This window comes from Rhinopithecus roxellana, chromosome 1 (assembly GCF_007565055.1).
Source record: "Rhinopithecus roxellana isolate Shanxi Qingling chromosome 1, ASM756505v1, whole genome shotgun sequence".
NCBI lineage: Eukaryota > Metazoa > Chordata > Mammalia > Primates > Cercopithecidae > Rhinopithecus > Rhinopithecus roxellana.
In genome coordinates this window covers 12,355,709-12,367,160 of record NC_044549.1, presented here as the reverse complement: position 1 = coordinate 12,367,160, position 11,452 = coordinate 12,355,709, and the positions used below count along the sequence as shown (strand labels likewise).

The 11,452-nt window shown below is 38.2% G+C and overlaps 1 protein-coding gene across 1 annotated transcript in view; it reads right to left on the bottom strand.

Moving 5' to 3' along the window:
• Nucleotides 1-372: 372 nt before the first annotated feature.
• Nucleotides 373-11,452, bottom strand: part of HTR1F (5-hydroxytryptamine receptor 1F) — a 216,060-nt gene continuing 204,980 nt past the window's right edge. The window contains exon 3 of the mRNA XM_030939734.1: nucleotides 373-1,592. Coding sequence (XP_030795594.1) covers nucleotides 450-1,550 — 1,101 coding nt within the window. The 5' untranslated portion in view covers nucleotides 1,551-1,592 and the 3' untranslated portion in view covers nucleotides 373-449. The remainder of the gene's footprint in view (nucleotides 1,593-11,452) is intronic.

Here is an 11,452-nt window from a genome sequence, read left to right as displayed (position 1 = left end):
TGTGTGCTTTGTGGTGAATTATATTTTCTTCTACAAAATAATATAATTATATTATAAAACAATAGGACTAGATAGAAATTATGGAGGGAGGTATGCTGTTAATTGAAAACTCTTCTATAATTATTGTGAGACATAAACATGGAAAATCGCTGTCATTAACATTGTATATATATGTATTATTTTTTTCCAGTCAGCTTTTTAGGAACATTGCATAGGCAAAATATTGTTTATAACCTACATAAATTATTTTCTAATTTTGAGTACCCTAGAATAATGGTGATCAATAAATTTTATATTCACATTGCTATTAAAATATAAACTATAGCCTTATCATTTTAGCAGTATTCAGGTATTTCCCTCTAAAAGCTTAAGTGTTTTATTATTTAGCATTCATCTAGTTACTCCTCCCCTCAAAAACCCCCATCCTTCAATAATAAACATTTTTAAAACTAGCATCGACATCGCACAAGTTTTTGGAATGCTTTCTTGAAATCTTCATTAAAGATTGTGTAAATCAGTGGATTTATAAGGGAATTGAGATATCCAAGCCATGTTAAAAAATTGGACATTTCTTCAGAAATTTTACATTTTTCACAAACATTAACAACTAATTCTTTTACAAAAAAAGGAAGCCAACATATTACAAATGCACCCAAGATTAATCCCAGGGTAGTGGCTGCTTTCCGTTCTCTTGTACCTGAGATCTTTTGCCTTCTCCAAGATTTCTCATGCTTGAATTCAGACCTGAGACTTCTCACTGTGCTATGAATTTTATCAAAGTCTGTTGATGGATCAGTTAAAGACTTTTCTAGTACATACGGTGTGGAAACTGATTTAGTGCTTTTCTCACTGCTCTCCAAAAGGACTTGGCCATTCACCTCCTCCTTTGCAATCCTACTTGCTTGTCTCTTGTGGTACAATGTCTTTGCTGCTCGATATATTTTGTAGTAAAGGATCAAAATCAATGCCAGTGGGATGTAGAAAGCTCCAAATGTTGAGTAAATGGTGGAAACAATGTGGTCGTGCTTGATGATGCATTCATCATCTCTGCTAGTTCCTTGGTGCCTCCAGAATAGAGGAGGCATAGAGATAAAAACAGATATAATCCAAACTACTGTAATCATAATGCCAGCATGCTTTGGAGTCCTTTTCCTGGCATACTCAACAGCATCTGTGATCGCTCGATACCGATCCAAAGCTATAGCTGAGAGATGCAAGATGGAGCACGTGCAGCAGGTGATGTCAACACTCAGCCAGATGTCACAGACCACTTGCCCCATAATCCAGCTCTCTCTCACAATGTACACAATGCTGAAGGGCATCACCAGGACAGCCACAAGAAAATCTGTGACTGCAAGGGAGCAAATTAAATAATTGGCTGGATGGTGCAGCTTCCGGGTCACAATAATTGCAGCAATCACAAGGGAGTTGATAGTGGTTGTCATCAGTGCCAGCCCAGAGAGAGTGAGGGACACCAGAATTTTGGACGGCATTCTGTTTAACAGTTCCTCTGAGGTCAAGTTTTGATCCGATGAATTTAAGAAATCCATTTTCTTTGTTTTAAAAGATTAATGTAGCTGAAAAATGGATATCTGTAACAAGGGAAGAGAAAAAACAGTTCAGAGAAGGCTTCAAGAACTTTTCCTTTCAGAATAATTTAAAAAAAGTATATGTTATCTTTTCCCAGGATATTCTATAGATTAAAAAAATGAAGTTCAGATGGAAGGTTTTAGTTTTCCTTTTTATTTAATTTAAGAAATTCAATGAGAACAGTAAAAACAAACAAAACAAAACAAAAGTAAATTCCAAAACATTTCTTAAAATATAAGTTAAATACAATAATTTTTAATGGATACACTAACTAGTTACTCAGTGAAATCTCTGGCATTATAGAGTTGGTTTTTAAAACTGTATTAACTCTTTGCTATGCTTTTCTCTTTGTCCATGTCAGAAAAAGTTTAAAAGTGTGGCAGGCCCAGTCTCACTAATGCAGGCCTCCATGTCAACTGTCTCAGTGCTACTGACTGAGTAGTTAAGTTAAATATTCAGAGCCAGTGCCCTTATTCAAAGGCTGGAATATAACAAAGAGCGCACCAAGAATTTTGCCTAGGCTTTTCCTAGGCTTGAAGCATGACAAAATAACGAAGGAATTCTTAACAGGATCCATTTAGGACTAACAAGTTTTATTGGGGGTCTGAAGAAACTCCACAAACAAGTTTATTGGGGTCTAAAGGAACTCCCCAAGCCTTTATGATCTAGCGGGAGACAAGAAAACGGTAATCACCCCAGCACCTAGACCCATTCAGATTAAGTAAACTTACTGAGGCTCCAGAAGAAGGCCTTCAGGACTCAGACCTCAGTTATAAATTAAAAGAAGTTAATCTTCTTTGTGTTTAGATGAATGCACACTTACACGCAGACATATAGCTTAGAAGGTATTTAAGCTCTGGAAAATGTTGTAATTTCCAGGTCTTCTCCCTGTAACTGGTTACAGAAATAAAAACTCGCTTCCTCCCTAGTTTATCTGCATCTCATTATTGGGCTGTGAAAAACAGCAGCCTGACCCTCGGTTTGGTCTGGGAACAAAAGCACATGCCGTTTGTGCATTGTATGATGTAATATGAGAAAATATTATATTAAAAACAGTATTCAAAATAATAAATAACTTTGTACTTAATTGAAAGTTACATAGAGAACATTATCATTAGGCTTGTGGAGACTAAAGGAATTTTAATATATTTTATGTCAAGTTATGGAGGTTATATAAAGAGAAATAGCAAAAAAAAAAAAAATTAGTATATCCTTAGGATTCCATGATCATTGTATGAAATTAGGAAAATGTCAGAGTGCTTACTTGTCTTTGTGGATATAAGTAGTTAATTTGGTTTAAAAAGATAAAATAAGATTAGTTGGAGTCAAATAATTGTACAACACTACCCATTATAATAATGACAACTATGACCAAACAACTCAGTTACCAAAGAAATTTGCTGGTAAGGACAGCTCCTAATAGCACTTATCCTGAAATAGAAATTCTTCTTCTGTATAAGTCACCATTGTAATGACTGGGTTACCTTGCTTCTGAAAAAGGACTCTCCATTCATGGCTTATAAGTTTTGCTTTAGTCTGTGATATTAATTACAAGTCAATTAAGAACATTTGGACTATAATAAAATAGGATTAATATCTTTGATAAATAGCATATTATTTTTTATCAATCCTCTTTAATAACTTTTTAGCAGTTACCTATATTTTAGGAAAGGACAATATGGAGACCTGATATTTTATTCTTAGTTAGAACTATTACTATATTTTCGTATTCCTTAAATTAACTTTAAAGTAGTTCTATTTTATTGGAACTGATAAAATAATACTTTAAAATACTTAATATTTTTATATCAAGTACTTCCTAAGAATGAGTAATCATACATATAATGTGGTTAGGTATATTATAAAACACCTTGAACCAGACCTGGTAGCTCATTCCTGTAATACCAGTACTTTGGAAGGCTGAGGTGGGCGGATCACTTGAGGTCAGGAGTTCGAGACCATCCTGGCCAACATGGTGAAACCCCATCTCTACTAAAAATACTGAAAAAAAAAAAAAAAATTAGTGGAGCATGGTGGCACATGCCTGTAGTCCCAGCTACTTCGGAGGCTAAGGCAGGAAAATCACTTGAACTTGGGAAGTGGAGGTTGCAGTGAGCCAAGATCATGCCACTGCACTCCACTCTAGGCGACAAAGCGATACCCCATCTCAAACAAACAAACAAACAAAAAAACAAAAAACCTTGAAATGCAGCATATTTTCTATTCTATTCTACTTTGGCTACCAGTACTAAATTTAATTTTTAGTAACTGTTTGGGTTAACAGTACTAAATTTAATTTTTATTTTCAGACATTCACTGAAGGCAAGTGCTGTTAAGCAAATTGAGTGGCAGAAGAAATTTGAATACCTGAAAAAGAGTGATTGTCTACTGGGTATTTGAGAAGTAGTTGCCTTTATATATTTTTTTTATGTGGACATTAAGCCAGTTGTAAAGGGCAACTAAGACAACTCCTGGTAAAGAATGGAGGTTAAAGTCTTAGAAATTCTAAACCAGTAGTTCTTGAATTTGGGGTACCTCAGAATCACTTGGAGGGCTTGTTAAAGCAAATTGCTGTGTTCCACCCTCCGGAGTTGGTGACTCGGTAAGTCTGGTGAACCTGGGGATCTAAAATCGACATTTCTAACAAGTTCCCGGATGATACTGATGCTGTCGGTCCAGGAAGTCAGGTTTCCGGGCATAATCAACAGGTTGTTTCTCATCTGTTTGTCTTAAATTTTTTTCAATGCTGTTACATCTATGGGTTTCTCTCTCTTGATTTTTGTCCTCTGAATTTCATGCTATATAATTTTTTCAGTGTCTCTCATTTTTACATTCTTATTTCTTGGAGTTTCCTAAATAAATTATCTTACAATGGCATATATATATATATATTTCCCTATTTTTATTGCTATCTTCATCCAGCTCTTGGACTTTGTTTTCTGGGTCTTTTAACTCCCCTTCTCTCGTAATGTTTCTATTCTTTTCAGCCAGTGTGAAAGTTACGCTATGACCATATTTCTTAAAATTAGTATTGGATCACAGGGCCTATGATGTAATGGTGTGCTTAGGTACCATCAGGACAGAAATTAAAATTCTTGATATGTGTTTTTAGTATCAGTGAACCTCACAGTCTTTAGCTATTTTCCCTGGAAACATTTGTAGAAGGTCAATGATTACATGTAAAATGCTTACTTCAAAGTCAACAGGATGTATTAGTAATGTGGCAAATTAATTTCTACTTTACTTCCAATATTTCCTCTATTCCCTTATAAAATTTGCACTAAATATTAAATTTAAAAAACTGAATATTTTCTTAATTGGTTAATTCCTTTGGAATGGTGTTTGTTTGTTTATCTATTTTGTTTATTTTATTTTATTTTTTTTGAGACAGAGTCTCACTCTATACCCCAGGCTGGAGTGCAGTGGCATGATCTTGGTTCACTGTAACCTCTGTCTCCCAGGTTCAAGCAATTCTTGTGCCTCAGTCTCCCAAGTAGCTAGAATTACAGGTGCCTGCCACACCAGGCTAATTTTTTGTATTTTCAGTAGAGACGGGGTTTCACCATGTTGGCCAGGCTGGTTCAGAACTCCTGGCTTCAGGTGATCTGCCCACCACGGCCTCCCAAAGTGCTGGGATTATAGGTGTGAGCCACCATGCCCGGCCTGGAATGGAGTTTATTTAGTGCTATGGGAATTGATTTAAAAGTGCTGACAGTTTTCATAATATGAGCAAAAATAACTTTCCATTTTAATTTGCCTGATAAACAATTTTGGAATAAGAGCTCTTCAAGAGATGATTCCGAAATTACCTTTGGAATACAATTTTAAACAAGAGAAAGTGTCAGAAAGAGTTATGTGGGTTTCCAGAATAAAAATTAATTATGTAGCAAAATTGACAAGCTTAAAATTAGAGGGTGAATTAGTTGATAGTTCAATGGATTTCCCTAAGCATCAAGTTGTAGCATTTAAATTAAGCTCAATAAAATGGTACCTAATGCCAAGAAAAAAAAAAAAAAAAATTGGGGGTCATATTCTAGAATTATATGACAAAATTTTTCTGTCACATAAATTATATTGTAGCTTTCCAGAAATCTTTTTAATGTTAAATTTAGAACTGTAATTAATCTTCTGATAGTTGTATTTATAGACAACAAAGAAAATAGAAAAACAAAGGCAACCGAGGACATTGGGTTTTATTTTTATTTTTCTCCTATTTCTCTTGCTATTTACAATGATAAATGTAACAAACCATCTACCTTTATTAATTTAGACACGGCCTCTGACCAGGTTTTTTTATGTTCCTTTATATCTTAAGTTCCTACTGTGCATCCTTTTGGTGCTAGGGACTACCTCTGGGTTACTGGACATAGAGTATGTTACGTATGTCCCTCCTACTCTTAGAACATAGACTGCATTCTATATTTGAATGTCTCCACTGGGAAAGAATCAAGATTAGTTTGTAAGTAGAGCCCGCAGTCTCACGTGTTATATACAACCTTCTTGATAATAACAGAGAAAGAAAACTTCCCCAGGTTTTATTCAACATGAATATTTGCCAATTTGTTGATTTAGCTGCATGATGCATTTACCCCTCTGCTTACTCAGTTTTTAAAATCTAATGCTTATTTACATTCAGGTGTTTGTTTGATCTTGATATCCAATTATACTGTCCTCAAGATTAAATTACTAGCTCCTAGCCACGCAGTTTAATTCATTTTATATTGTAAATAGCCTGAGAGGGCTGTCATACACAAATAGTTTCTGTAATAACATTGTGAAGTAAAATTCAATTCTGTCGAGACCTCATGAATACCTACAAGTTGGCTGTTTTAATTAGAATAACAATAACATTCATCTTTTCTGAGTGTTTACTTCTGCATGCAATGTACTAAGTGCTTTCCATGCATTAACCTGTTTAATCCTCATAGCTAACGTCTGAGGTAGGTACAATTATTGTCTTTCTTCTCATAAATAAGATAACTGAAGCACAGATGTTTAATAATCTCTACAATGACAACACATCAAATAATTGGTAGAAAAATCTATTCTTCTACCATCATTTTTCTCTCTGTAGGAGATGTATTACTGAATAGTTGTATTTCAGTCATGAGGCTTATCAAGTAACTACTTTTTCTTTTCTTTTTTTTTTTGAGATGGAGTTTCGCTCTTGTTGCCCAGGCTGGGATACAATGGCGTGATCTCTGGCTCACCGCAACCTCCGCCTCCTGGGTTCAAGTGATTCTTCAACCTCAGCCTCCCGAGTAGATGGGATTACAGGCATGCACCACCACACCCGGCTAATTTTGTATTTTTAGTAGAGATGGGGTTTCTCCATGTTGGTCAGGGTGGTCTCAAACTCCCAACCTCAAGTGATCTGCCTGCCTTGGCCTCTCAAAGTGCTGGGATTACAGGTGTGAGCCACCATGCCCGGCCCTCAAGTAACTACTTTTTCTATAAAATAAAGATTATGTTATAAAATGAGAAGGGTGTTCAAACGTAAGCAAATATCCAATAAAGTTAATGTTTAAGGTAGCAACCAGCAACCAAATATCCAATAAAGTTAATGTTTAAGGTCTACATGTGTTGATTGTAACAGTAGGAATGTATTCGTAGCGCTTTCCAATTTTTTTACTGCCTTTTCAACTCTGAGACTTACCTTTTGCTCTTATATTTCTTTGCTTTCATTTATTCCTTTAAAAACCTTTTTAGTGAGTGTTATTTTTTGTGCTAATAAATTTGAGAGTTATAAAAATACCTCTTTTGGCTGGGTGTGGTGGTGCACACCTGTAATCCCAGCACTTTGGGAGGCTGAGGCAGGTGGATCACCTGAAGTCAGGAATTCACGACCAGCTTGACTAACATGGCAAAATCCCGTCTCTTCTGAATACAAATAATTAGCTGGGTGTGGTGGCACATGTCTGTAATCTGAGCTACTTGGGAGGCTGAGAGAGGAGAATTGCTTGTACCTGGGAGGTAGAGGTTGTAGTGAGCCAAAATTGTGCCATTGCATTCCAGCCTGGGCAACAGAAGTGAAAAAGCAAAAGTCCATCTCAAAAACAAACAAACAAACAAACAAACAAACACCCTCTTTCCTACCAGCACCAAGAAAAATCTATCCCTGGACAAAACAAAACAAAACAAAACAAAAAACAGCCAAACAAAACAACACTTTGTACTTGTCATTAAGAAGCTAGCTTTGGCAATGAAACCTCTTAACATATAATTATAATACAATTATACAATGCAATAAGGGCATTATAGAGATATGTATAAAGTATCCTGGAAATACTGGTGAGGGAGAACTAATTAATCATACCGTGATTAAACAGGGAAAGCCTTTGCTGGTAGAGGAAAAAGTGTGAGCAGAAGCAGAGGCGTAAAAATGCAGGATGCATCAGACATGTGAAATTAGCAGTCTGATGTGCTACCTACTTACTCTAAAGGCACTTTAGGGCTAGAGTTGGAGGTGAGAGATGAAAATTAACTGAGGAAGACAAAGAGGAGGCTTGCATGCCATGATAAGGACACTAGGTTTTATTCTGTAGGCAGTCAGAAGTCTTAGTGATGTTTAAGAAGGTAAGTGAAAGGATATCTGAGTTTTGGCAGAGTGAGGTGTGTAGGTGGCAAGGTACAGCTTGAAGACAGTAGTGCTGCTGCTCCAGGGAAAAGGCGTAAGCAAAAAGATTAAAGAACGCTTTTGAGAATATAGCTGAAATTATAACCTTCAAAAGGTAACTGCAATAAAAATGGTCTATTTTTTTTTTACTCTTCCATTAGTGCTTGAAAATTAGGGTTTATATTGCTAAGTAAAACATAATTCAATTTATTCAGGATTGGATCAGGAATTGGGCCAAGGGAAAATGTTGGTGGGTATGCTGGATCAGTACCAGTTTCATAAAACAGAGGCCAGAGAGGGCAACATGCTGAGAAAATGGGCCAGCATTGAATAATTTGAGGTCCTGATGAGGTTCAGGAGCAGCTGTAAAGTGGGCTCAGGTAATGTGCAAGGATGAAAAAAAGATGAGATTGTGGTTAGGTTCTGAGCCTGGGATTGTAGAGCTTTGAATTTCAGGAGTGATTCCAGGGCTGGAGTATGAAGATGTGTAGGATTGCTCTATGACTCTTCTGTACCAGTGAAGACCTGCTTATAGAGAGAGATGGGAAACTGCAAGGCTTTTATAGCACTTCAGTCCATGGAACCTTGCCTATATTTGCCATGTATATGTGTACATTTTCTTTTCCCTATATTTTTAAAATCACTGCCTGCTGGATCTGGCCTCTAGGATCCTGACATACACTTCTCAGATTTGTACACTTAACTTTTTGACTTTGAATACTCATCCCTTCCCACAATGTCTTGCTTTAACTGTCCATGTCCAACTTGGGGGGGTGCTTGTGTTTCCTAGATGTCTGACCTATTCTTTCTTAGTTTATGAAGTATCTTCCCTTTAGTTCGTCTGTTGGCTCCAGTGACTTCCATCCATTTCATAAGCAAAATATATTCACCTTATTCACCTGCTCCCCAAGCTCCCCCAAATCTCGTCTAATCGTGGCACCAGTCTTGAAGTCCATGATCTCATGTATTGTATCAGGTGAAGAAACAGATGAGGCTCCTTGAGGCTGCAATGCCCCTTGACTCAGAGAGCTGTGAACTAAACAGGCAATTTATCTGTTCTCCAATCCTTTATATGTAATGGTGAGTTGAGGGCAGGATAATTGCAATAGACACCTCCATTCAAAAAGATAAGGAAATGGGAAACACATAGTGGCCACAGACCCGAAATTCACCCAGACAAATAGTATCAGAGTGCTCTCCTCTGAGGGTTAGAAATTCACCTTCATTAGTGTCCACTTCTGCTTCCTGATTTGGTTCTCTAAATCACTGCACTCCACGGCTCTTGAAACCCTCTCTGGGCTCTTGACTCTGCTCTTGAAGAGATCCTGTCTGGTCTCTGGAAAGTAGTCTGGATTATAGCTTGATAGCCTTCTTAGCCTGCTTTCTGCCTACAGAAAGTCTTTTCATTTTGAGCTTTTTCCCTTTTAGTCCAAGTCAGTATAGTTTTCTTCAAAACTTTGTGTCTCCCTATGAATTGGATTGACAGTCACTACATGCCCCAAATGTCATATGCATAATTCTTTCCAAGACAGATTTTCTTCTTTTTCAGACTATTTCAGACTATTCTTAGACTATTAGGGCTGTGGGGCAACACTCTTAAGATTTTTAGAAGTCCCTTTCTCTAGCTTAGATATGTAGAAAATATCTGAGATATTTAAAAATATTTAGAAAGAGCAGGGTGCAGTGGCTCATGCCTGTAATCCCAGTATTTTGGGAGGCCAAGGTGGGTGGATCATTTGAGGTCAGGAATTTGAGGCCAGTCTGGTTAACAAGGTGAAACCCCAACTCTATTAAAAACACAAAAATTAGCCAGGCGTGGTGGTAGGTGCCTGTAATACCAGCTACTCGGGAAACTTGGACATGAGAACTACTTGAGGTGGAGTTGCAGTGAGCTGAGATCTGCCACTGAACTCTAGCCTGGGTGACAGAGTGAGACATAAAAAAAGAAAAAATTGGAAAGAAGAAAGCATTCTAATTTTAAATCAAATTTACATATACACACACTTCATTGCTCAAATGGATCTGGTTGTTTTCAAGAGACACCTGCTAGTAGTCTGCTACACTTGAGAAAATAAATTGCAACAATGACAATCTTAGATAAAATGACACCATATTCAATGAACACACTGAAACCAGCTACAGGAGTACCTGCTGTGGAAAAGAGAGCAAATACACATGTACAGACTCAGTAGGTTGTACTATTTGCTTTGACTGTTGCTGAAACCTAAAGAGAAAAGAAGTTGAGGATGTGGGGTGGAATGTAAAGGAAGGGTGGGGAGATGTGGCAGAAGTGGAGTTGTGAAGGTAACAGAAGGTGATGTTTATTCCTGAGATTATGACTTCAACTAATTAAGAGACTATCAACTATTGTGAATAAAACCCACAATTGTGGCCAGGCATTGTGGCTCACGCCTGTAATCCTAGCACTTTGGCAGGCTGAGGTAGGCAGATTGCCTGAGCTCAGGAGTTCGAGACTAGCCTGGGCAACATGGTGAAACCCCATCTTTAGTAAAATAAAGAAAAAATTAACCAGGTATGGCAGTGTGTGGCTGTAGTCCCAGTTACTCAGGAGGCTGAGGCCAGTGAATTGCTTGCACCTGGGAGGTGGAGGTTGCAGTGAGCTGAGATTGCGCCACTGCACTCCAGTCTGGGCGACAGAGCAAGACTCCGTCTCCAAAACAAACAAACAAATGAACAAACAAACCAACGAACAAACAAACCCAAAACATAAAACAAACCCACAAGTGCTAGTGATGGCAGTGATGGCCCATCTGGAGAGGCGGCTGCAAACCTAGCAGCTGTGGCAGGTGAGGTGCAGGCTGGGTTGTGAACTTCAGGGAGCTGGTGGGCGTTGGGAGCAGGTGAGAACCCTGCACCCTTCTGAGTTGGTAGGGTGGGAGCCCCATCCCCCAGGTGCAGCAGCAGCCCCCAGCTATAGCTGTGGACATGGACATTCCTATGCTCTCAGGGTCATGGGAACCCTCTGTGACCCCGGAGGCTCAGAAGTGCCTACTCTCATTGCCTGATCTCTCCCTACTCCCAGTGCCCACTCTCATTTAGGAGCAAAGTTGAAGCCCAGCCAAGTGCTGTGTGTATGCTTGAAGCAGTGCTGACATGTCAGCCCCCTGCCACCTTGGCATCCTCTGGACTATGGTCACTGACAAGCATGGGAGGGAGGCCAAGGGGGAACTGAGGGCAGCTCGGTGCAAGCCTGCAGATGCCCGTCAGCGTGAACAGCCTGAGTGC